The sequence below is a fragment of the Stigmatopora nigra genome, unplaced genomic scaffold (assembly GCF_051989575.1).
Source record: "Stigmatopora nigra isolate UIUO_SnigA unplaced genomic scaffold, RoL_Snig_1.1 HiC_scaffold_25, whole genome shotgun sequence".
NCBI classification, from domain to species: Eukaryota; Metazoa; Chordata; class Actinopteri; order Syngnathiformes; family Syngnathidae; genus Stigmatopora; species Stigmatopora nigra.
In genome coordinates this window covers 2,234,125-2,260,290 of record NW_027551604.1, presented here as the reverse complement: position 1 = coordinate 2,260,290, position 26,166 = coordinate 2,234,125, and the positions used below count along the sequence as shown (strand labels likewise).

The window sequence follows — 26,166 nt, the reverse complement described above, 5'->3', positions numbered from 1 at the left end:
ACATTTTAATATCTAAGTACTGTTTAATATCTAAGTACTGTTTAATATCTAAGTACTGTTTAATATCCAAGTACTGTTAAATATCTAAATACTGTTTAATATGTAAGTACTGTTTCATATCTAAGTACTCTTTAATATCCTAAGTACTGTTTAATATCCAAATACTGTTTCACATCCAAGTACTGTTTAATATCCAAGTACTGTTTAATATCCAAGTACTGTTTAATATCGAAGTACTGTTTAATATCCAAATACTGTTTCACATCCAAGTACTGTGTAATATTTAAGTACTGTTTCATATCTAAGTACTGTTGAAACCAGCTCTCAAAATTATATTCATGAGAGTTTAATATCTAAATATCTACTGTTTTCAACAGTACTTCGATATTAAACAGTACAACTCACAACTCCCTCGTGTATTGTCTCTACGTCCACTGTCTGCTCGTATATATTGTATAAAATTTGTCTCGAATCTCAAGATAAACACTTGCTCAAAATGTGTCTGGTATCTCAAGATAAATATTTGTTATTACTGTATGTGATAAAGTGTACGGAGGGAGGAAGTAGTTCTTACTGGGAGCTCTCAAAAAGCCTGGACAAGATGTTGGCGATGACGGGCAAGTCGGTCATGACAGCCGTGGTTAGCACCTGTTCGACGAAATTTAGCCAAATTTAGGGTTGGCAAATGGACAATTGCTGGGTTTAACCACAAGGATGAAAGCAAACGTACCGTACTGGGTCCTTCAACGGCTCTGCCGGGTTTGAGGGCACCACCCACACTTGGTTTCAATCCCAGGATCCACACTAAATGCTGCGTTTAAGGACAATCAGTTCCATTGACATTTTGTTAGCCGAAATAATGCATAAATACATTCACGGCTGTTGTTTTTGAGAAGAAAAACAGTGGATGCTCGTACCTGCAGAGTGGCTAGGACCAGCTGCCAGGAAGTGCCCAGAACGGCACCGTGGCAGTGGGCCAGGTTCAACAGGGTTCGCATGCACTGAATGTTCTTGGCTGTTAGCTTGACAGAGAAAAAAATATTAAGAATTTAGAGAAATGGACATGCGGTTTTCTGGCATAGGAATAAAGACATAATTTCAGTAGGAGATGCAGTGATAACACCTGTTTAGATTTGATAAATGTCAACTTATAAAGTTTTCGATCATTTCAAATGGTGTACGCCCTATAACAACTTTTGTAGAGGTTTTTTAAGTACGTTTTTTTTGTAAAACCGATCTTGTTTTAGCCATTTTGGCTCAAATCCGGATCTTTTCGGTCAAAGGTAGCAGACGAAAAGGTCATTGTTGACTGCTAATATTGTCATGCTTTAAGCATTCCCCTTTCACTATACAAATATAGCGCGTCAGCAAGCAATGTACTCAGTCATATAGCAACATCTACAATTCAGGTGTCAAAGTGGTGGCCCAAGGGCCAAATCTGGCCCGCTGCATCATTTTATGTGGCCCAAAATAGTAAATCATGAGTGCCGATTTACTGTTTTAGGATCAAATTCAAATGATTATAGATGTAAATTACATTCCCTAAATTTTCATTTTTAAAAACAATCATTGCATTTTTTTTCTTTTGTGTTTTTAACTCAAAAAGCATTTTGTAAAATCTAAAAATAAATATTTTCCAGTTTCCACTTTAATATTGAACATAATTTAAAAAAAGTTTCTTTTTAAATGAAAAAACATGATTAAAAGAAATTTACCAATACTAAGAAAAAAAAAGCTTAAATAAACATTGCTTTAAATCTATAAAAACTGAATATTTAGGGCTTTTGAACCAGTTTTTTTAATCCGATCTAAAATGATCTGGCCCACATTGACATTAACCCGAGTTTGACACCCTTGATCAACAGAATCTTGAATTTAGAGCACCGAGTCCACTTTGGAGAAAATTTTCGACTTTTAAGTGCGCCCTATGTGAGTAAATATGAGCCATGTTGCATTTGTATGACTGTATATCGCTTAGTTAGGGGAATTGCAATCATTAATAAGGGGAGCAATTGGTCCAGATTGACAGTTATGTTCCTACCACAACAGTTCCTTGGGGTTGAGCGCTGAGCGGCTGTCCGACGGCTACCACCTGCTGATGAGACTCACTGGAAGGGCTGATGATCTGCACACTCTGACCCTGAATGGAGTAGGCTGCGGAAGAAAAGTCTACTTTGTTAATGGATGGTAAATTAGAACAAATAAAAATGTTTTACCCAGTTTTTGGTGTTTTTTTCCGAGGTTTGGAACGAATGAATCAGTTTTTAGTTCATTTCTATGGGAAACGATTATTTGAGTTACGAGTAAATCGACATACAAGCTTGTATCTCGAGGTACTACTGTATAATGATCATCTATCTACCTTTGTTAGACAGATTAGCGGCGTTGCTGCTGAGGACGGTCAGCGCGTAGTGGGGCGGTAGAGAAGCCTTGCAGAAAGCCGTGATGAAGGCATCGCGTGGCGTGACCAAGCCCAGGCGGCCGCACAGGGACGCCATGGACAGTTCGGCCTTCAGAATGTTCTCTGTGGCCGTCTCGTCGGTACTGCGAAAACACAAAGACATACTCGGTTTAACTTTCATCCTGGCATGACCCACAATCTACAACCCAAGGGTTTTTTTCCCCTGGCTGACATCGGAGTTCAACAGGGCTGAAATAATTTACAAGAGGAAAGAACGTTATCCGCCGGGATAAAAATCCTGGCCAAGTGGCTCCCCTGGTCTTGCTGTAAAGGAAATTCCCCTCAGATTCCAGTCAAGTGTTTGAAAGAGGCGTCTCAAAGATTTTCTGGAATTTAAAAGTCTGTCTTTCAAGAGTAAGAAGTTTCAGTGCATTAAAAAAGGTTAATATCAGTTCAGCAGTGGTTTATGAGACAGATATATTCTGTATTTTCCTCGCAAGATTAGCCACACCCTTAAAATCGTTGATTTTACAATTCATCTTCTATAAGACATATATATAAAAGACTCATTCACAATTTTCACCTCCAAATTGATGGTTTAAATATGGAGTATAAATGGGGACAAAACGTTCCTGGGACCAAACGTTCCTGGGACCAAACATTCCGGGGGACCAAACGTCCGGGGGACCAAACGTCCGGGGGACCAAACGTCCGGGGGACCAAACGTCCGGGGGACCAAATGTCCGGGGGACCAAACGTCCGGGGGACCAAACGTCCGGGGGACCAAACGTCAGGGGGACCAAACGTCCGGGGGACCAAACGTCCGGTCACGGTTGGAAAGCGGTGAAAGTTGCACAGTTGGATGACATCCCAAAAAGATTTGCGTGAGACATTCCTCTATTACACATTATTTACCTAGCATCAAGCAGTAGCGACAAGGCCGCCAGAAGACCGCACCAGCACCCACCGACCATCTCCTCCCACACTTGATGGGCTCCTAAAACATATACAAAAAAGCCACATGAATATCCATCAAACCCAACCCTAAAACAACACAGGGCAATTTTACAACCACCAAAAGACATTAAAAGAGCGCAAGAAAACTTCTCACCAGTCGGCGGTTGCCACTCGCGATCGGGCTGAGCCTCCCGGAATTGCGCCGCCGCCTCTTCCTCCATCGCCAACTCCTTTTCAATCATGGTGGTAATGCCTCGGACCAGGTCTAGCAGGGCACTGAAGGCCACCGACATGGCGTAACCCTCAGGAATGGCAGGCGGCTCCACTTTATCGAGCATCTCCAAGCTAGCAGAACGGTGAAGATAAATTAGCGTGTAGCAATTCCAATGATTGCAAGGTTGGTTCTTACTAAGTGGCCTTGGCGCTGCCCTGGGCGCTGACATTCATGAGGGGAATCCAGGTTCCACGGTACTCAAACGCAGCCTGCGTGGTTAGGGTGTTGACACCTGGGCCTGGACCCGGACCACCGTGAGCCATTCCTTGAGGACCGGAACCTGAGCCACCTATATAGAAATTGGGTAAACAAACCAAAATCCATTAAATGTCAAGGAGGAAAATGTTGTTTGGAAAACATAGTCTTAGGTTTTTACTTTGAGGAAAAAACAAGCCCTAAGCATAATAGCAATTTTTATTATTAATATAACTACTTTTCTCATTTCAAGTACGATTGCCAAATTGAAAATGTTAATATTTGTTACCCTGACGGACCACTAGTGGTCCACGAACCACTATTCCTATTCCTATACCTATTCCTATACCTATTCCTATACCTATATTTATACCTATATCTATACCTATATCTATACCTATTCCTATACCTATTCCCATACCTATTCCCATACCTATTCCCATTCCTATACCCATTCCTATACCTATTCCTATACCGATTCCCATACCTATTCCCATTCCTATACCCATTCCTATACCTATTCCTATACCTATTCCTATACCTATTCCTATACCTATTCCTATACCTATTCCTATACCTATTCCTATACCTATTCCTATACCTATTCCTATACCTATTCGTATTCCTATACCTATTCCTATACCTATTCCTATACCTATTCGTATTCCTATACCTTTTCCTATACCTATTCCTATTCTTATACCTATTCCTATACCTATTCCTATACCTATTCCTATTCCTATTCCTATTCCTATACCTATTCCTATTCCTATACCTATACCTATTCCTATACCTATTTCTATACCTATTCCTATACCTATTCCTATACATCTCCCGAACAATTAAATCAGTTTACAAACAAACAACAACAACATCAACCAAGAGAATTGAAAATCCTACCAGCTGGTGCGCTGACAGCCGAAGTGTTACCCACATAGGGGACAATAAAAAGGGACTGGATAAAGGAGCCCAGGGCATTGACGATGTCTCGAAACACTTTGGTGGAGTGCGGCTTCATGTCATATGATTGGCAGAATGAACTGTGGCAAGAAAAGGGGAAAAAAAACAACAACTTTAGTTTCCATCAATCGTTGACTATTTGTGGTATTTTACATCCCAATTGCAAAAGAACTCGAAAAAAATTACCGTAACAAATGCGGCTGCACGCACAACCTATGTACCGACTCCACGGCGACAGCTCTGAGCCACTGAGGCTTTTCACCATCCAGAAACTTCACCAAGAGGGATAAGAAGATCTCACACTCTGTTACCTAAAAATAAAAAAATTCGATAAACCGAGACGACAATTTGCAAATGAGAGGTCGTCGTGTCAACCATTTCCGCTCAAGACTTCAGCTTGACACTTGAGGGAATCGGGAATCGTACCAGCAGAGTGTAGAAGTGCTTAATGAGCACGGAGACCACTCGTAGGAGGCGCATGCAAATGGGGAAGTAGGGCTTTTCCACGGGGGCCGGCGAGGCGGCACAGTTGCTCCCCTGCCGGAACTTGATGTTGGGCGAGAAGAGTTTGATGACCAGTGGACACACGCGTTCCTTCAACAAGAAGCTGAACTCTTGGTGCTAAGAGGCAAGAAAAGACAACATAGATATATGTATATATATAATAGAATATACATCAGATATGGGCAAACTATGGCCAAACAATATTGCTTGATACATTCCATTTTAGTTTACTTTGTACTTTATACTTTTTACTTGAATGATGAGTGATGAGTATGTTAATACTTTAGTCCTTTTTTCTGTTTCTGTTTCATATGTACTGTTAACGGATGCACTTTTTTTTATATGTATCGTATCTTGTGCTGACCCGGCCCATCTGTCAAATTTTTAAAGTCAATGTGGCCCCCGGGCCAAAAGTTTGCCCACCCCTGACTTAGAATGATGATTTTGTTATTGTTTTTTTCCCCTCTCAGGCAGCAAGGGACAGAGATTGTACTCATCGATGATATGTTGTCCCTTTAAGTATGCTTTTAATGCTACGGTGGAGTTAAAAAAGGGACTCTAAAGACATTTTTTTGGGCTAAAAGTATGGCAAATTCATCATATTACAAGTGGAGGCATGAATGAGCAATTTCGTCATTAAATTTCCATTTGTAGGAGAAAAATAGTGTATTTGTATACAAATGTGCGGTAGCACAACACACAATCCCTTCTGTGTAATAACTTTGAGGTGAGGTAATATTAAAAGACATTTAGGCGGTGATCTGCCTCCTACTGGCTGACTAAAGGTAATTTTAATTCAATTTTGTGGTGTCAGCTCCAATCCCCCACCATTAACCAATCAACAGACACCATTCAAGTCCACGCAAATCACCTGTAGAAAAACACCAGGGAAATCGTTGAGGACGGACTCCAGCAGCTCCAGGCCAAAGGTCCGCGTCATTTCCGTCATCCCCACTAGCCAGTAGGGGGCATCGGCATTTACTAGCTGACATAAGTCCTGTAAAGTTGTTAAAAAAAAGCAAACAATAAAACCAGTTAAGTCCTGTTATGTGCCTTGACTCAACACCACCCCCGAGTGGATATACCTGGAATAGCATGTATGCATCTTTAGCACTTGGCCTCAAGGTGGTGACAGAGCGCCTGTTGGTGTTGCCTTGAACAGGAGGAGGCTGCTCAACAATACCTGCACATAAAAAAAAAATATTTATTTTATATCTAGATATGTTAAGAATATAATTTTACAATCGACCAGAAATGTTCACATGTTGCTAACCACTTTAATCTTTTTTTTTCAATCTTTTTTCTTGTATAATGACAAAGTCATTTATTTCAATGTAGTACTCCCCCACTGTGATACTTTTAACAAAGGATGACTATTTATCCATTTTTAATATTTTTAATTTCATCTCACAGATTCCAAAGTGACGCAAAGCAATTTGAAGGTACTTTTTGGTGTGTGTAATTGTGCCACGCAAATGTTTTTGCCTCACCTTTAAAACGCTCATCCTCAGCCACCATCCTCTCGAAGACCACCGTGACCACTTGTCGGACGGTGGCGGCCGCGGTGTTGTTGGTGATGTTGTCCTTGGTGAAGTGGAGGCGGAAACAAAGCACGATGGCCTGTAAAGAAGAAAAGCAAATATAGTCATACCTCTACTTACGAAGTCCTCTAAGTACGAAAGTTTCAGGTTACAAATTTTGTATATATTTTTTTTATATATCAAGTTACAAAATCCCTGAAAAACAAAATGCATTTCCTTATCCATTATTTCATTTTGAATTTCCCTTATTAAGTGATTAAAAACCGTACAAATGCAACATGGCACATATTTTCACACACACATTGGGGCACACGTAAAAGTCTAAAATGTACTACAAAGTGCACAGATTTCAGCCCAGGTAGAACAGGCTTTAGCCGCCGTCTGGCGGCCAAACACGGGTATTACATCTATAATAGCTGAGGAGGGAGATATTTCAGTGGTGCAGGGCACATTTTTGGATGCTTTTTAAAAAAATTAAGACATTAATAATCATTTCCTTATAATTTTCTCTCATTTTTGTGCGTTTTCTCACAAAATTGGGCCACTTTGACCAATTTTAAAGGGTTTAGTTGGTAGTTGTGTGAGCATCATGGAACAAATTAGGGAATTTTACATATAAAGTGCACCTCTACTTACGAAATTTTCAAGTTACGGAAAAAAGTAGAGGTCCGTCTGCATTAGTTTAACATGTTACCGCTATGAAGAGGAAGAGCATTTGCTCCTCCCCCTAACTGGAGGGTAGGGTGTCCACACAGTGCAACTACTACCTTGGAAAGTACTTCATCGTGGACCACTGTGTTGGTGGTGAGCAACACCAAGACCGTCTGGAGAAGCTTCAATTCCTCCAAACCGTTTTCCATCAGCTGCCACAACATGTTGATGATGTTGCCGCCTGCCGTCTGCCACGATAAACACAATTTCAACTAAAAGAAAAAATATTCACTTCAACACAAAATATTCCATCCTAGAGTAGAGCTATCCACCAAGTATTACCGTATTTTCACGACTATAAGGCGCACTTAAGTCTTAAATTTTCTCCAAAATAGACAGTGCGCCTTATAATCCAGTGCGCCTTATATATGGAAAAAACAAAAAAACAAAAAGGAAAAACCACCACTGTCGGTTATTTAAAAAAACACAAGCGCCTGAACTGAAACAATACTGTTAAATATACAGATGCCATCTTAGTTTACAACATCTTCCATCATATAGCTCCTCCCCCACTGCAAGATTTTATACCAAAAAAATCCAAAACATCAACAATGGCTGGCTCTAGAGGTGACTGTGTAGTGAGTGAGTGCTTCATACCTGGAAGTCAATAGCAATTACCGTATTTTCACCACTATAAGGCGCACTTAAATGTCTTAAATTTTCTCCAAAATATAGAGTGCGCCTTATATATGGAAAAAAATGCCATTCATTGAGGGTGCGCCTTATAATGCGGTGCGCCTTATAGTCGTGAAAATACGGTAGTTGAACATTTGATTCTCCACATAATATTCATTGCAGAAAAATATGGATGTTATGGGTTAAAAAGGAACTCGGGTCTCCAAAAAAAATCTTTTAAAATATAAACACATATCTAAGAACTGTATATATGAGTGTGTTTTGACTGTCAACTAAGAATGAAACGATAAATCATATCAAAATGTCCTTCAACCTTATGACTCCACTATGCAATAACCTTGGTGTGCTGTACATGTTTGCATAAACGTGATCGCTAGGCTAACCCCCCCGATACTCACCTCAGAGACCACCTCGTGGGACATGAGCCTCTGGATAGCAGCCAGACACAGTTGGGTAATTTTGGGCTCTTTGGTACCACAGCCCATCAAAAAAGGCTGCACTACTTCAGAGCTATTCTCCTTGAGCGCTATAGGGAAAAAAATGAATATGATATTAAGGTCAATATATAAGTATTTTAATGATATTCATCGATAGCACAAACAGTGGGAAAATTCGTCTTCCCTAACATACTCAAAACCCAACCGTCAGTCAAGATGTATCATTTCAACATACTACAGTGGTACCTTGACATAAGAGTGCCCCGACATACGAGCGATTTGAGATACAAGTAAAATTTTGGGCAAATATTTGTCTTGAGATATGGGATGAATTCATCCAATTGTGAGGACATTTGTGTGCATAATTTTGGGACTATTTTGAAGGGAATATAATAGCAAATAACCCTTGATAGGTTGCATCTAAAAGTCAGGGTGGAGGCGGGGCTAATAGAGCCAAACAGGGAGAAAGAAAGGTATCAAAATTTAAAACAAAATGTTAATTAATTTTAGTGTAAGGTTAGATTAAACTTATTTTAGAGCAGGGGTGGGCAAACTTTTGGACTCGGGGACCAGATTGGCTTTAAAAATGTTGACAGATGGGCGGGGTTAGCTCAAGATAGGATACATATAAAAAAGTGCATCCGTTAACAGTACATATGAAACATAGAGAAAAAAAGGACTAAAGTATTAACATACTCATCACTCATCATTAAACTAAAAAGTATAAAGTACTAAGTAAAGTAAAAAGGAATGTATTAAGAAATATTAAATTGTCATTTAAAAAAAAGATAGAAGGCCTGTAAAATACATAAAAAAACAAATAAGAGTGGACAGAGCTACTGCCACTGGCTTCCGCAGGATGGCGCCATCTTGGGAAAAAAAAACATTATTTGGACAATGTTGGAGGGCCGGATTAAAAAGCCTAGCGGACCATATGTGGCCCGAGGGCCGTAGTTTGCCCATGTCTGATTTAGAGTGTCTGCATCATAATCCAAGCTAATTTGAATTTGTTTATGTTATGTTATGAGCGCGTTGCCGTGCATGAAGTACCCAACTTGGTGTTTTCTAAAAGGTGAAAGCCTGTATTATGCAGTCACAATGAATTATGGTATGTAATATATATATAACGATATATTAAGGTCCTTGATGGCCAAGGTGCAGATGGAGTACAAGGTCAATGGGCGGTGTAGCATAACATTATGATGGGGCGGTGTAGCATAACATAGTGATGTGAAAACTGTTCTAAAGTAGATTGTATTTGATTGTAGCGTTAGCCCTAAGGTCTTATGAAGTACTTATGAAGTTTTCTTTCAAAAAAAAAAGTTACAAAATCCTACAAAAAGGTCAACAGTGATTAAAGGCACGTTTAGTGTATTATGACACAACGGCAGCCTTAAGTGGTTGTAAAAAAAATCAGTTTAAAAGAGACTTGAATAAGATAACTTGTAAAGCGTTTTGCATCTTTGGTCTGAGGACATCCTTTTATGTTTTTCTCTATTTGCTTCAACCAGGGAAGACTCCCTCGGATCTGTTTATGTCGAGCTATCTTGTTTTTGTAGTCGCTAACACGAGGGAAATACGTATAGTTAGAAAAATTCAAATGAAGACCTTGAAATGAAAAGTGAGCTGTAAAAACAAATATATATTTGAGGACTCACCAGCCAGAATGCCGGTATTCCTAGCTGCAATTGTCTTAATCTTCACGATGCCAGATTCGGCCGCCTGAGGGGAAAGAAAGCAATTTTAAGTGCAATAAAAAGGCAGAGTAATGTGATGGCAAGAGGGAGAGGGTGCTCAAAAACATTTTGGGGGAAGAAATCTTCCTTAAAACAGTCAAATGTAAAGTTCAAACCAACATCAAGTTAAAAATATCATTTGGATGTCTGTCAATTGCTGTATTTTCTTATAAAAAAAATGATTTTTCCCTTCAAAGTAACACATTTGTACTTGGAAATTAAAAGTATGAATATAAAGGTGAAAATTGTGAATCAGGGGGCGGCTTATACGCGAGAGATTGTAAAATTCACAGGCTTATACTCGGATGCGGCTAATATGCGAGAAAATACGGTAAATAGCATATTTTAGCATATTTGTTGCTATAAAAACTGTTTTTTTTCCCTTCAAAGTAACACATTTGTACTCTGAATCAAAAGTATGAATATGGAGGTGAAAATTGTGAATCAGGGGGCGGCTTATACGAGAGAAATTGTAAAATTTAACCATTTTAGGGTAATTTAAAGGGTGCGACTTATACTCGGATGCGGCTAATATGCGAGAAAATACAGTAAATAGCATTTAATATGTCCTGAAAGCAAAATTCAGACTTCAACACTGTCCTTACTATGAAACATTATGACAAATCCACTTTCAATTACACTGAAATCTCTCCAAAAAACAGAAATGGTCCTTTTTTAAACAGAATATGAGCATGACATTCAAATCCCGACACACTACTACCTCAGAGAGAAAGTAGCATTTAAAATTGCCTCTCTGTATCATAAAGTAACCATACCAACCGCCTTGGCAAGAGCATTTTCCTTCTAGCTTGCAACATCACAATAGAAGCTCTATGTAAGGGGAAAACTACTTTGTGGAAAAAGCAACATTGCAAAGAGTCATCTGGTTATTTTTAACTGAAAGTGCATTTAGGGAAGAATACAAAAAAAGCAGAAGTGAGTCCTGTCGGCTTATTTATTTCAGGAAGCACCAACCAAGCTCCATGGTTAGAAACCGAGCCAATTCAGCAAATTCCAACAATTGTGACGAGCCAGATATTTTTTTTTCATTTAATGTCGTAGAAGTGTGTGATACTGGGTTAACATCAATTTGATTTCATGTGGGCTGGACCATTTTAGATATAATATTTAGATTTTTTTTTTTATAAATGGATTAAATGGACTGGATTAAAGGCCCTGAATATTCAGTTTTTTATAGATCTAAAACAATGTTTATTTTAGCTTTTTTTTAAATATATTTTTAGATTTTACAAAATTATTTTTGAACTAAAAACACAGAAAATTTGATTAAAAAATTACAATTAATGACTTAAAAGGGGAAAATTCAGGAAATTTATAATACATCGATACTCTTCATTTTAATTTGATCCTAAAACAGAAAGTCGGAACTCATGATTTAATTTCTCGGGCCACACAAAATGATGCGGCGGGCCAGGTTTGGCCCCCAGGCCGCCACTTTGACACCGGTGTCCTAAAGGCTATACAGTAATCCCTCGAATATTACGGTTTATGTAGAACAGACATGTTATAACCTTTCTTGTCCTTCTTCAGTCAGTACGAGTTTCAGCGTGGAATTTCACACTATGAACTTTAAAAAATATGTTAAAAAATCCCCAAAAATTATAGCAGAAAAATCGCGATAAGTGAAGCCGCAATAATCAAGGGATGACTGCACAACAAGTCACGTGGGATGACATGGTGGGCGTTTCTGCTTTCCAAAGCATTGTCTTATATTTTCACCAAAAATCATATCCCAAGGATTTTTTAAGATAATAAATTTAAAATTACACTAAAAGAATGAATGAACCACCCTGACATGGTAATATTATGATTACAAAATAGCGGTAACCTATTACTGGATGTCAGCTACCAACTATGAGGATTTACTGGGTCATGCAAACACGAAAAAAATGAGCTGTATTAAAATTAGAGCAAAAATTTGAAGAAAAACCAGACCAATTGTACCTAATATTATGACCGGAGTGTGACGTGGCAAGTAAGGCCCACTTGTATCAACAAGCGGCTTATTCATTAGAACCAAGGCCGAACTTTTTCCATGGAATCAGTCGGCTGGTGGTGATTGAATACTGCTATTATGTGAAGATTAAAAAAATAATAATAAAAAAAAAAAAAAAAAATAAGAGGCTAGGCTACATGCTAATACAGCTCCCAGACTGACCTCTTTAACTGGGGGGAATTTCTTCTTGCATTCCATGGAAAGCGAACGTAAGTCGGTCTGCATGTTCTCCAGCAGTTTCTTCACCGCTTCGGGGCTACTCGTCGACATCTTGGAGCCCGAGGAAAGTGTTCGACGGACGGAAAAGAGGGGAGTAAAACAAGTGTCAGGCGACGCGGACGTCGTCGTCGCCGCTGCCACCCATCCACTCCCTTCTGGCTGTCTTGCTTGATAATCCCCCGCGACGTTTTATTTGGCTCCCCGGGTATAAAACGCGGTGACACCGCCTTCCATCCACCCAGCTCCCGTCTCGTTCGCTATAGGCGCCGGTGCGCAGGAAAGCAGCGACGACAACGCCGACATATGTGCGTTTTCCTCGAAGGACTTGGACATTAACCGCGCGTCATTTGTATGGTCGTTAAAAAATGAAAATTAATAAAAAGATATTCATTCATAAGCTGTCAAATGATGTTGCTGGGCTAAGCAAAGTGGCTTCGGCCGATGTTAGCTTGGTTGGCTTTTTTTTTACCCACAATGCCTTGGGGCTCGGTAGGGTGACACGTCACTCCACTTCCGTAAACACTGATGTCATTCATCATTGAGGTCACAGTGACCCCTAGCGCCCGGGGCGTGCATTGACTCATTGTTTTATGTTACGGGAGAATGTAGCGTTTGCTTGCGCGTTGATATTTTAAAAACATATTTTTAATAGCCTTTCTTTCTGTATCTGGCATTACTATATAGGGGTATATTGGATTTGTTAAACCCATTTAGGAGGACATGACATTTTTTGGTTCTCAAAACTACAATAAACGCAAGAAATAGATAAAAAAAAAAATACAATTATTGGTCTAAAGGGGGAAAAAATCAGGTAATTTAATGTACATCTATACTCTTCATTTTAATTTGATCCTAAAACAGAAAGTTGGCACTTTATTTTCACTTTTTCGGGCCGCACAAAATGATGCGGCGGTCCAGATTTGGCCCCCGGACCGCCACTTTGACACCTGTGCTCTAAATTGCCTATATTTACCTATGATTGGTAGTCTTTTGTCTCCTCGTGCCCTGCGATTAGAAGTCCACCAACTCTGGGTGTCTTCACCCTGGTGGACATCGTTGGTTGGGATAGGCTCCAGCACCCCCTGCAACCCTGGCGAGGATAAGTGGTTCAGAAAATGAAAGCGAATCAATAAAGGTCCCATAAAATCCTTCCAACAAAAAATGGCGTCTTTCCGAAACATTCCTTAATCAACTACTTTTTAATGAGTTATAAAATCATCATTTTTAAAACATTAAACACAAGCATAGTACAGATTGAATAAGTCAAAAATAAATCTAAAACGGTATGAGGAAACAGATGGTTGTTTTTGTAACACAAATGTCAAAATAATGGTGAGATTTCACTCTGCCATTGGCAAAAGGGATGTTTGCATAGATCGAGAGAATGCAATCACCGTCTTTGTCGTCATGAAAGCAGCAAACATTCAACGTTTCAACGTAGGAATGAGCACCAGATCAGCAAAAAAACTATTCAAGTGACTCCCAGGACTCCGTAGCCCCAATCGAGGTACGGCAATGAGTGTTGGGGCGGTCACAGGCCGAACCCAGCCAGACCTTGCAGTTTCTAGCAACCGGACTCCAGTTGGTGAACGGCCGAGTAGCCTTCCTTGATGGGAGGTGTCTTCCGATAGAGGTCGCCACAGGTCAACTCCTCCCCTTTGCGTTCACGTTGGGGTAAATCATCGGCGGGGGTGGTCAGGAAAATGAGGCGCTGAAAAATTTGACAATGACGGATATCAGGGTACTGTTTAATATCTAAGTACTGTTTAATATCTAAGTACTGTTTAATATCCAAGTACTGCTAAATATCCAAGTACTGTTAAATATCAAAGTACTGTTTAATATTTAAGTACTGTTTAATATCCAAGTACTGTTAAATATCAAAGTACTGTTTAATACCTAAGTACTGTTTAATATCCAAGTACTGTTTAATATCTAAGTACTGTTAAATATCAAAGTACTGTTTAATATCTAAGTACTGTTTAATATCCAAGTACTGTTTAATATCTAAGTACTGTTTAATATCTAAGTACTGTTTAATATCCAAGTACTGTTTATTATCTAAGTACTGTTTAATATCTAAGTACTGTTTGATATCTAAGTACTGTTTAATATCTAAGTACTGTTTGATATCTAAGTACAGTTTAATATCCAAGTACTGTTTAATATCCAAGTACTGTTAAATATCAAAGTACTGTTTAATACCTAAGTACTGTTTAATATCCAAGTACTGTTTAATATCTAAGTACTGTTTCATATCTAAGTACTGTTTAATATTTAAGTACTGTTTAATATCCAAGTACTGTTTAATACCTAAGTACTGTTTAATATCCAAGTACTGTTTATTATCCAAGTACTGTTTAATATCCAAGTACTGTTTAATATAAAAAGTACTGTTTAATATCGAAGTACTGTTTAATATCTAAGTACTGTTTAATATCTAAGTACTGTTTAATATCTAAGTACTGTTTAATATCCAAGTACTGTTAAAATCAGTAGATATTTAGATATTAAACTCTCTCATGAATATACTTTTGAGAGCTGGTTTCAACAGTAAACTCTCTGTCACCAAAAGACCGGCGACCAAAGGTCCGGTCATGCCTTGTGGCAATATACTACAGTCATACCTCTACTTATGAATGCCTCTAGGTACAATATCTTCAAGTTATGACATTTTTTTTATGCAAATGAGTTCCTCAAGATACAAAAAAGATCCAAGTTATGAAATCCTCCATAAAGTAGATGAATTTCCTTACCCATTATTTAATTTTCAAAATATTGCCGTATTGATTTTTGAAATTGGGACACTGACCAATTTTTAAAGTTTTTAGTTCGTAGTTGTGTGAGGACTGTGGAACGAATGAAAGAATTTACATATAAAGTACACTTCTACTCACTAAATTCTCAAGTTACGAAAAAAGTCTTAAAACCAACTCATTTCATAAGTAGAGATACAACTACTAATTCTTTCAATTAATCCAGTTTCCGAGTTTAACTTCAAACTAAGTCCACTAAGTATTTTCAGCACCATTTGTGGACGAATCAAAATACCTGTCGTAGTGTCCCCGGGGTATTAAAAAGTTTGATGGCCACCCAAAGTGGAATACACAGCATGGAAGACAGTGCCAGGATCCAACCAATTCCGTAACCCCACCACGGGTACACATACTCGTTGTTGTACTTCAACGGGGTGTATTTAATCAAGGCAAAGGCAAAAGTACCCTAGAATAGAAACCAGAAAATAATAAGCCTTTTAACTTATTTCAACTTGAACGTATCCAACTTACAAAGCAAGTAGCGGGGGTGAAAAAAAGCCAGCAATATTTAATAATCGGGCCTGGACGATAACCAATCATGTCTTCTATGTTGTCATAGAACTTGTCTGCACCTGGAAATTGACGAGAATTAAAAAAAATGGGATATTATGGCATGAAATACAGTGTTCCCTCGGTTATCGCGGTTAATGGGGACCGGGACCACCCGCGATAAGTGCATTTCCGCCAAGTAGGGATTGCCCTTCAAAAAATGCTCAATTTGAATTTAATTCCCCCCCAAAAAATATTTTAGAATTTTTTTTGAATTTGTTTTGAATTTTTTTTTAGAATTTTTTTAGATTTTTTTTAGATTTTTTTTTGAAATTTTTTAGAATTTTTTTAGAATTTTTTTAGAATTTTTTTTTAGAATTATTTTTAGATTTGTTTTAGAATTTTTTGTAGAATTTTTTGTAGAATTATTTTTAGAATTTTTTTTAGAATTTTTTTAGAATTTTAAAAAAAAAAATGTGAATGTTTTTTGAATTTTTTTTACCCCCCTGTATACCGTACACCATATAGAATACGGGTAGAGAGAGTGAAATTCATGTTATAACAAAAAAAACTGTAAAATATGTTGTTTCAATGTAATATTTGTATTTTTTTCCCCAAAAAAATCCGTGAAGCTCTGAGTCCGCGTTAGCTGAACCGCTAATTAGCGAGGGAACACTGTATAGGCAATTAAAAATGCATTTTTGTTATTTAGATACTTACCATAAATCCACGCAATGCAAACAGTCTCAAAAATGGCCACAAAGAGTAAACACATCCCGCTAGCTGCGTAATAGTCAAAAAGTTGGAAAATATACATCCCTCCCTGTGGGTGACATGTCAAAGATTTGGTTAACATTCCAATGGTGGAATAACATCTGGAATAACTCCACATTACTGTTACATTTTCTGGAATTAGCAAGATTATTTGCATTAAAAGATGATGTTTACTATTAGCGACAATGGGAAGGAATGGGTTGACATATTTATAGAAAAATTGTTACAAAACGATAACTAAAATTCAGTTTTTAGCGGGATTTTTAAGAAGTTTTTGACTGACCTCGGTGAGTAAAATCAGCCCCATGAGGAAGGAGATCACAGCCACGCCGAGGATAAAAAGCTCCCTGCGGTGTTTGCGTCGGAAAATGGACGGATACATGTCAACCGTGGCCGTCACCAGGCTTTCCACGCATACAAACTGAAAAAAAATGGAGGAATAAGCGATGGATGGAAAGATGGCATTTCAATGCTAGGAACGAATAGGGAACAGGCCCAAACCTGAGATCCAATGATGAATATCACAGAAGTGAATTTCAATGTATTAGCTTGGATATTTTGGTTGAACTTAGCTGCATGGGGTGCTCGGACGTTTGGTTGCCGGTCATATGGTGACGGAGAGTTTACTGTTGAAAGCAGCTCTCAAAATTATATTCATGAGAAAGAGTTTAATATCTAAGAGAAAGAGAGTTTAATATCTAAGTACTGTTGAAACCAGTAGATATTTAGATATGAAACTCTCTCTCATGAATAAAATTTTGAGAGCTGATTTCAAAAGTACTTGGATATTAAACAGTACTTGGATATTAAACCGTACTTGGATATTAAACAGTACTTAGATATTAAACAGTACTTAGATATTAAACAGTACTTAGATATTAAACAGTACTTCAATATTAAACGGCACTTAGATATTAAACAGTACATATCTAAGTCCTGTTAAATATCTAAATACTGTTTTATATCTAAGTACTATTTAGTATTTAAGTACTGTTTAATATCTAAGTACTGTTTAATATCTAAGTACTGTTTAATATCTAAGTACTGTTTAATATCTAAGTACTGTTTAATATCTAAGTACTGTTTAATATCCAAGTACTCTTGAAAACAGTAGATATTTAGATATTAAACTCTCTCATGAATATAATTTTGAGAGCTGGTTTCAACAGTACTTAGATATTAAACAGTACTTGGATAATAAATAGTAATTATAAATTAAACAGTACTTAGATATTAAACTCTCTCTCTCTCTCTAAGATATTAAACTGTCTCTTTTAGATATTAAACTCTCTCTTAGATATTAAACTTTCTTAGATATTAAACTCTCTCATGAATATAATTTTGAGAAGTGGTATCAACAGTTCCACTGTTGTAAAGCGAAGTTAACACAAGCGTTCTCACTTGACTATCCAGTCCCAAAAAGACGACCATGATGAAGAAGCAACAGGCCCACAGAGGAGAGAAAGGCATCATGGACACAGCTCGCGGATAAGCAATGAACGCTAATCCTGGACCTGGCGTTTCAACACAATTAAAAACAGTTAAAATATCCTTCAAAATGGAAACCCCCGACATCGACACAAAGTGAAAATGACAAGAATCACTGACCGGATTCGGCCACTTCCGAGATTGGGACGTTTTGTTCGTAAGACATGAATCCCAAAATGGAGAAAATGGCAAAGCCTGCCACAAAACTGGTGCCGCTGTTCAGGAAGCACAGAGACAAACAGTCCCTGCAAAGAAAAAATAACTTGTAAGGATTCTGTAGGGACATTTTCTGAGCTCAAACTTGCATGATTATTTGAAAGGGCATTGTGAACTTTCTAACCAAATGCCATTCAAATCCAAAGTAATGTCATGCTCACCTGTAGCAGTTGTTGTTGTACTTGTTGTAACTTCCCAGGGCAGTCAGGCAGCCGAGACAGATGGCGTAGGAGAAAAAGATCTGAGTGCCGGCGTCCATCCACACCTTCAGCGCGACAAAGAAACCAACAAGATACAAACTACGCACTTTTGTATAATGTGTGTACGACATTGGTGCTGCAAATTCAGTAAGCACTACTACTACTACAACAACCACCACTGCTACAACTACTACTAAGACTACTACTACAACCATCAACACTACAGCTACCACCAATACTCTTCCTGCTACTACAAAACAACTACCACTACTACTACTACTACAACTACCACCACTACTACTACAGCTATTACTACTAATAAGACTACTACAACTGCCACCACTACTACTACAGCTACTACAACTAATAAGACTACTACAACGACCACCACTACTACTACTAATAATAAGACTACTAAAACTACCACCACTACTACTACAGCTACTACTACTAATAAGACTACTACAACTACCACCACCACTACTACTACTACTACTACTACTACTACTACTACTAATAAGACTACTACAACTACCACCACTACTACTACAGGTACTACTACTAATAAGACTACTACAACTACCACTACTACAACAACTACTACTACCACCACCACTACTACTACTGCAACTATCACTACTACAGCTACCATCAATACTATTCCTATTACTACAAGTACTACAATTACTACTACTACAACAACGACTACTACCTCTACAACCACCACCACAATCACTACTACTCCTATCACTACTACTACCACTGCTACAACTACAACTACTGCTAATACTACTACAACTACTACTACCACAACCACTACAACCACGACTACTTCAACTACTACTATGTCTCCATCTAGTTGATGTATAAGACAACTACCAACCACAACTATTATTAGTACTACTAAAGCATCGTCTATTTGATGTAGTACTACCTCTTATACTCCGGTGCACCTTATATTATATGAAACCAATTTTTAGGTAACGCATTCATTGAAGGTGCGCCTTAATCAATTCTGATAGGACCCCATACAAAAGTACACCTGCAGGACCAACCTGTGGGTCAGAAAGACGTCCCACGTCAGGGTAAAGGTAAAAGTAGATCCCCCGCGATGCCCCTGGCAGGGTGACTCCACGGATCAACAGGATAATCAACATGGCGTAAGGGAACGTGGCTGTGAAGTAAACCACCTGCGTCGAAAAAAAATCATCAGGAATCAAAATCTTTTCAGTGCACATACCAAAAATAATTGCCTCTAAAAAATATTCCACTTTCCTACCTTTGCCTTTCACATTTTACAAATATAACACGATACATAGAGTAAAATATATGTGTAGTGCTTCAGAAAGAGTAAAAAGAAACATTGATACGCGGGTCTAGATTCTACACAAGGGGAAAATATGAAGAATAGAAAGAAATATGAGCAATATTGCATCTGAAATTTTATTTTTTTATCATATAATTGTGAAAAAAGCTGACCTTTCCAGTGGACTTGACTCCTTTCCAAATACAGAAGTAGCAAATAACCCAAGCCACAGCCAGACAAATCACCAAATCCCAGTTTAAAGATCCAATTTGATGGATACCCGGAGAAATCCGAAGTACCCTGCGTCTGCCACACATATCACAAAATCTCTGTTATGCATTTTGGTGGTGCATAAGAGTAAAACCCCCCAAAAAATATGAATTAAAGGAACTTACTCCCAGAATTCCATAACTGGCGACGTAGCATTCTCGAAGGGAATGATGGAACCGTTTCGTCTCTGAAACGTCACACAGGAACCTTAAATTAAAGGATTTAAATGCATTAGTATTGCACATGTCAATTGGTTTTTGACCAAAAAATAAAATATTAAGAGCTACAGTAGTGAGTAAAAACTATGTAAAAACTACCGTATTTTCACGACTATAAGGCGCACTTAAAAGTCTTAAATTTTCTCCAAAATAGACAAGGCGCCTTATAATACAGTGCACCTTATAATACAGTGCGCCTTATAATACAGTGCGCCTCATAATACAGTGCGCCTTATAATACAGTGCGCCTTATATAAGGAAAAATGTCATTCATTGAGGGTGCGCCTTATAGTCGTGAAAATACGGTATGTATAAATGTGAGTCAAAGAGCCAAAAAAATCCCCCAAAAATTCAAAAGCCCTGAATATTCAGTTTTTAATAAATCTAAAACAATGTTTATTTTAGTTTTTTTATCTATATATTTTTTAGATTTTACAAAATGATTTTTGAACTAAAAACACAGAAAAAAATTGATTAAAAAATGACAATTATCGATTTAAAAGGGGAAAAAATCAGTACATTTAATATACATCTATACTCTTCATTTTAATTTGATTCTAAAACAGAAAGTCGGCACTCATGATTTACTTTCCCGGGCCACAAAAAATGATGCGTTGGGCCAGATTTGGCCCCCGGGCCGCCACTTTGACACCTGTGCGTTAGTCAGTACGAATGGCGGAGCGATCGCTAATAGTAGTAAGCGTAGTAAAACTTGCCGTGCAAAATGTGTTTATGTTCAATGTATAAAAATGGAGCTCTTACCTGTGTTCCAAGTGTTATTGCAGGAGGCCCATGGCAAGTCCCAAGTGAAGGAATTGGACAGGTAAAAGATAGCCCAGGCTAACACAATGATGTAGTAAATGTTCAGCAAGGCCACAATCACTTGAGTAGCATAGCCCACTCCTGCAAAAAAACATGGCATCCAAGCATAAGCATCATTTGACACAGAAACTGAGGACTTTGATGGATTTGTGGGTGATAATGACGCGAGTACATTGTAAAATGGCTACCGTATTTTCATGACTATAAGGCGCACTTAAAAGTCTTACATTTTCTCCAAAATAGACAGTGCGCCTTATAATCCAGTGCGCCTTATATATGGAAAAAAAAACAGAAAACCAAAAAGGAAAAACCACCACTGTCGGATATTAAAAAAACACAAACACCTGAATTGAAACAATACTGTTAAATATGCAGAGGCCATCTTAGTTTACAAAATCTTCCATCATATAGCTCCTCCCCCACTGCAAGATTTTATACCAAAAAATCCAAAACATCAACAATGGCTGGCTCTAGAGGTGACTGTGTAGTCATACCTGGAAGTCAATAGCAATTACCGTATTTTCACCACTATAAGGCGCACTTAAAGTCTTAAATTTTCTACAAAATCCAAAACATCAACAATGGCTGGCTCTAGAGGTGACTGTGTAGTGAGTGAGTGCTTCATACCTATAAGTCAATTGCAATTACCGTAGTTTCACCACTATAAGGCGCACTTAAGTCTTAAATTTTCTCCAAAATCGACTGTGCGCCTTATAATACAGTGCGCCTTATATATGGAAAAAATCTAAACAAAACGGTGCATCTTTTGTGTGTTTAAAATACAGAAATAGCACTCATTACTGACACTGCGCCTAAAAATACGATGCGCCGAATAGTTGTAAAAATACAGTGGATAAGTGTGTATACCTTCAAATAAAGGGCAGATCTTCCTCCAGGCTGTGACTCCGCCTTCACTGGTATATTGTCCGAGTGCCGTCTCCAAGAAGAAGACGGGGATGCCACAAGTGAAGAGGAAGATGAGATACGGGATGAAGAAAGCACCTAAAAACACAGATTTTTCTTTTATTTCTTGAATTTTTTGGACAAAAAAATGGCCTCACCTCCTCCATTCTTGTAACACAGATAAGGGAAACGCCATACGTTGCCGAGCCCGATAATTTCTCCAGCCACGGATAGAATGAACTCCAGCTTATTGCCCCACTGTCCTCTTTCTGTCATGTCCTCTTCAGGACTGACAACGACGTCCATCGGTGTTCCCTTTCCATTTGGGGCCTCCACCTTCATCCGTTGTACTGTGTCACCTTGAGAATGTAATGTTAGACCAAGGGGTGGGCAAAGTTTTAGGCCCGGGGGCCATATTGACTTTAAAAATGTGACAGATGGGCGGAGTCAGCACAAGATAGGATACATATAAAAAAGTGCATCCGTTAACAGTACATATGAAACATAAACAGAAAAAAGGACTCAAGTATTAACATACTCATCACTCATTAAAGTAATAAGTATAAAGTACAAAGTAAGGTAAAAAAGAATGTATTAAGAAATATTAAAATGTCATTTAAAAAAAAGATAGGCCTGTAAAATACATAAAAAACAAATAGGAGTGGACAGAGCTACTGCCACTGGCTTCCGTGTGATGGCGCCATCTTGAGGAAAATTTAAAACATTATTTGGACAACGTAGGTGGGCCAGATTAAAAAGCCGTATGTGGCCCACGAGCCGTAGTTTGTCCATGGCGGTGTTAGACAGATAAAATTTAACACTACAATGTGGTTCAAGTCATTCAATAGAATCGAGTACACATTAGAATATATTGAATATAGTTTAAAAAAAAAGTATGACCAAAGCAAGTTAAGTGTACTTTGACTGTTATACTTTCTCGCGCCGCCAGAGGGAGCCCACACGCTACTCGAGCAATTTAAACTGAATTTATTTGGGTTTAAAGTTGGGCCATTTCCTTAAAAATCAATCAATATCAAATGTTATTGTTATTTTTTGACAGAATAGCACCAAATTTAGATATTTGGAATATAATATTTTATCTGGACGACTAAGATTAATATGGAGAAATCAGATGAACCAAAAATTATCAGTTTTTTGTTTAATTTAGAAAAAAACAACCTAAAATATACTTTGAATGACCTCATGACCATAGCCAACAAAAGCTAATGCTTAACTTTTTATGTAATATTTGAACATTTGAGGTCACCTGCTGGTCACAACAATGTACACAGTCAATATTTGATGTTACTAATGTCATGTTCATTGTTGACTTTGATGAATCACCACATATTAAAAATAGCTTTTTTTTAAATTGCTTCTTAACAAGTGCAATCTTTTTTTTATTGCTGTGATAAAAAAATCAGAAAAAATATCAAATATTGAAATTAGGATGCCTAAAATAAAATAATGAACATTTAAACCGATTTAATATATACATACTAATGGAATTTACTTATCAAATTATCATAAAATAAAGATATTTATCACATTAAAAAATGTAAAATTAATAACAAATAATTTTAGACAAAAAAAACATTCTTTCTAAAATTACTAAATCTTTCCGTTTTATATTATTATGCATTTATTCAGCCATTCAACAAAGTCAATATTTAATCAAGTAAAAATAAAGATATTTATCACATTAAAAAAATCTAACATTAATAACAAATCATTTTAGACAAAAAGAATCTTTCAAAAAATACTAAATCCTTCCCTACTTTTTATTATCATGCATTTATTCAGTCATTCAGCAAAGTCAATATTTAATCAATTAAAAATAAATATATTTATCATATTAAAAAAATATAACATTAAAAACAAATAATTTTAGACCAAAAAAACATTTTTCCTAAAAATACTAATCCTTCCCTACTTTTTATTATCATGCATTTATTCATCCATTCAGAAAAGTCAATATTCAGTCAATAAATTTTTTTTGCTACATTTTATAACCAAAAAAAATCACCCAAAAAATGATTTTTTTCCTAAAACTTTTTTCACTTACCTTTCATGACCTTAAACAAAAGGAAGCCAAATTGAAGGTTCAACTACATAACACGTTTCAAGGAGCAAATAGTCAAAAAAGACAAGTTTCCAACTCCAATTGACCAAAAAAAAACCCAACCAAATCCTGACCCTCCGTATCGGTCCTAACTGGGACAGTTTCTCCCAAATTTTAGGACACTGGTGGTCTGTGCTGGCCCAGGTTTGTGAACTGATTGCGTAACTTTTACACTCCATAGACACACACAAACACACACACATTTTTTTTCAGGCTTTTGTATACTCAAAAAAAAAAAAGGGACGGTGCAAAGGTTGTTCACGTTTGGCTTGCATCGTGTGTCGCCGTGTCTCCGATTGGTCAATTCAAAGTCACCAAAAAAAAAAAGCTTTCTAATCTATACTTGGAAACTTCCATTCAAAACAGTTGAATAAATGATTTTTTTGGGTGAAATCGGGACATATAGAGCAATTATTTTCACTATATATAAGAAAGGGTGTCAGTTAACCCGGTTTTATGTGGGCTGGACCATTTTAGATATAATATTTAGCCTTTTCACTGTATACATTTAGCGTGTCAGCAAGCAATGTATCCACCAATTCCCTATACAAATATAGCGCATCAGCAAGCAATGCATCCGCCTTTTCACTATATAAATATAGCACGTCAACAAGCAATGTACCCACCTTTCCACTATATAAATATATAGCGTGTCAGCAAGCAATGTATCCACCTATTCCCTATACAAATATAGCGCATCAGCAAGAAATGTATCCACCTTTTCACTATATAAATATGGCGTGTCACCAAGCAACGTATCCACCTTTTCACTATATAATATAGCGCATCAGCAAGCAATGTATCCACCTTTTCACTATATATATATATATATATATATATATATATATATATATATATATATATATATATATATATATATATATATATATATATATATATATATATATATATATATATATATATATATATATATATATATATATATATATATATATATATATATATATATATATATATATATATATATATATATATATATATATATATATATATATATATATATATATATATATATATATATATATATATATATATATATATATATATATATATATATATATATATATATATATATATATATATATATATATATATATATATATATATATATATATATATATATATATATATATATATATATATATATATATATATATATATATATATATATATATATATATATATATATATATATATATATATATATATATATATATATATATATATATATATATATATATATATATATATATATATATATATATATATATATATATATATATATATATATATATATATATATATATATATATATATATATATATATATATATATATATATATATATATATATATATATATATATATATATATATATATATATATATATATATATATATATATATATATATATATATATATATATATATATATATATATATATATATATATATATATATATATATATATATATATATATATATATATATATATATATATATATATATATATATATGTGTGTGATTGTATACATACATATAGCGTGTCAGCAAGCAATGTACCCAAAAAGTCAAGCATTAAAAAACACATATCACTACGTCATTTCACCTCAAATTATGAGCACAACAACCCCCAAAATTACCATATCAAAGTGTATTTTTTTAATATCAGAAGGAAATGGCATTGCACTATGGATGTAGCGCCCCTAAAAGAGGCCAAAAAACAAGTCTCCCCCCCAAAAGCAAATTCTTTCCCCACAGACCATTCAGAATGTTTTTTTCCCACCACAGGGGTCTTAGAATGGTGGGCTTCATGGCATTTGTCAGCAACCCAAAGCTCTGTATGGAGGTAGAGGAGAATAGGAACAGGCCACGTGCCCCCCCCCCCCCCCCCCCACACTCTACCCGCTTTACAACCCCCACCTAAAATCAAAT

The 26,166-nt window shown here is 36.6% G+C and overlaps 2 protein-coding genes across 3 annotated transcripts in view; both read right to left on the bottom strand.

Moving 5' to 3' along the window:
• The window catches only part of mon2 (MON2 homolog, regulator of endosome-to-Golgi trafficking), a 29,985-nt gene extending 16,907 nt beyond the window's left edge, over positions 1 to 13,078 (bottom strand). For both annotated transcript variants that reach the window (XM_077711047.1, XM_077711048.1), the window contains exons 1-18: positions 12,532 to 13,078; positions 10,275 to 10,338; positions 8,578 to 8,705; positions 7,600 to 7,731; positions 6,782 to 6,911; positions 6,377 to 6,474; positions 6,163 to 6,288; positions 5,214 to 5,408; positions 4,974 to 5,098; positions 4,728 to 4,867; positions 3,768 to 3,921; positions 3,513 to 3,703; positions 3,317 to 3,398; positions 2,363 to 2,544; positions 2,042 to 2,154; positions 918 to 1,022; positions 731 to 811; positions 575 to 648 (exon numbers count right to left, since the gene is read on the bottom strand). In XM_077711047.1, coding sequence (XP_077567173.1) covers positions 575 to 648; positions 731 to 811; positions 918 to 1,022; positions 2,042 to 2,154; positions 2,363 to 2,544; positions 3,317 to 3,398; positions 3,513 to 3,703; positions 3,768 to 3,921; positions 4,728 to 4,867; positions 4,974 to 5,098; positions 5,214 to 5,408; positions 6,163 to 6,288; positions 6,377 to 6,474; positions 6,782 to 6,911; positions 7,600 to 7,731; positions 8,578 to 8,705; positions 10,275 to 10,338; positions 12,532 to 12,639 — 2,228 coding nt within the window. In that variant the 5' untranslated portion in view covers positions 12,640 to 13,078. The remainder of the gene's footprint in view (positions 1 to 574; positions 649 to 730; positions 812 to 917; positions 1,023 to 2,041; positions 2,155 to 2,362; positions 2,545 to 3,316; positions 3,399 to 3,512; positions 3,704 to 3,767; positions 3,922 to 4,727; positions 4,868 to 4,973; positions 5,099 to 5,213; positions 5,409 to 6,162; positions 6,289 to 6,376; positions 6,475 to 6,781; positions 6,912 to 7,599; positions 7,732 to 8,577; positions 8,706 to 10,274; positions 10,339 to 12,531) is intronic.
• A 694-nt stretch (positions 13,079 to 13,772) lies between these two features.
• On the bottom strand, positions 13,773 to 24,401 carry slc6a13 (solute carrier family 6 member 13). The gene is made up of 15 exons (XM_077710957.1): positions 24,156 to 24,401; positions 22,249 to 22,449; positions 22,055 to 22,189; positions 21,128 to 21,268; positions 20,273 to 20,354; positions 20,051 to 20,183; positions 19,627 to 19,761; positions 18,533 to 18,636; positions 18,276 to 18,400; positions 18,069 to 18,181; positions 16,951 to 17,088; positions 16,614 to 16,716; positions 15,876 to 15,976; positions 15,640 to 15,810; positions 13,773 to 14,299 (listed from the first exon to the last, which is right to left on the bottom strand). The coding sequence occupies exons 1-15, from the start codon at positions 24,160 to 24,162 to the stop codon at positions 14,153 to 14,155; spliced, it is 1,836 nt and encodes a 611-aa protein (XP_077567083.1). The 5' UTR covers positions 24,163 to 24,401; the 3' UTR covers positions 13,773 to 14,152.
• Between the last annotated feature and the right edge of the window lie 1,765 nt (positions 24,402 to 26,166).

What these genes read in the sequence shown, in the direction of transcription:
- slc6a13 (XM_077710957.1), bottom strand. An exon ending in GATCTGCCCTTTATTTGAAG is followed by an intron (nt 21,269 to 22,054) that starts GTATACACACTT and finishes GTTTTTTTGCAG; the next exon opens with GAGTGGGCTATGCTACTCAA. An exon ending in CAATAACACTTGGAACACAG is followed by an intron (nt 20,355 to 21,127) that starts GTAAGAGCTCCA and finishes CTTTAATTTAAG; the next exon opens with GTTCCTGTGTGACGTTTCAG.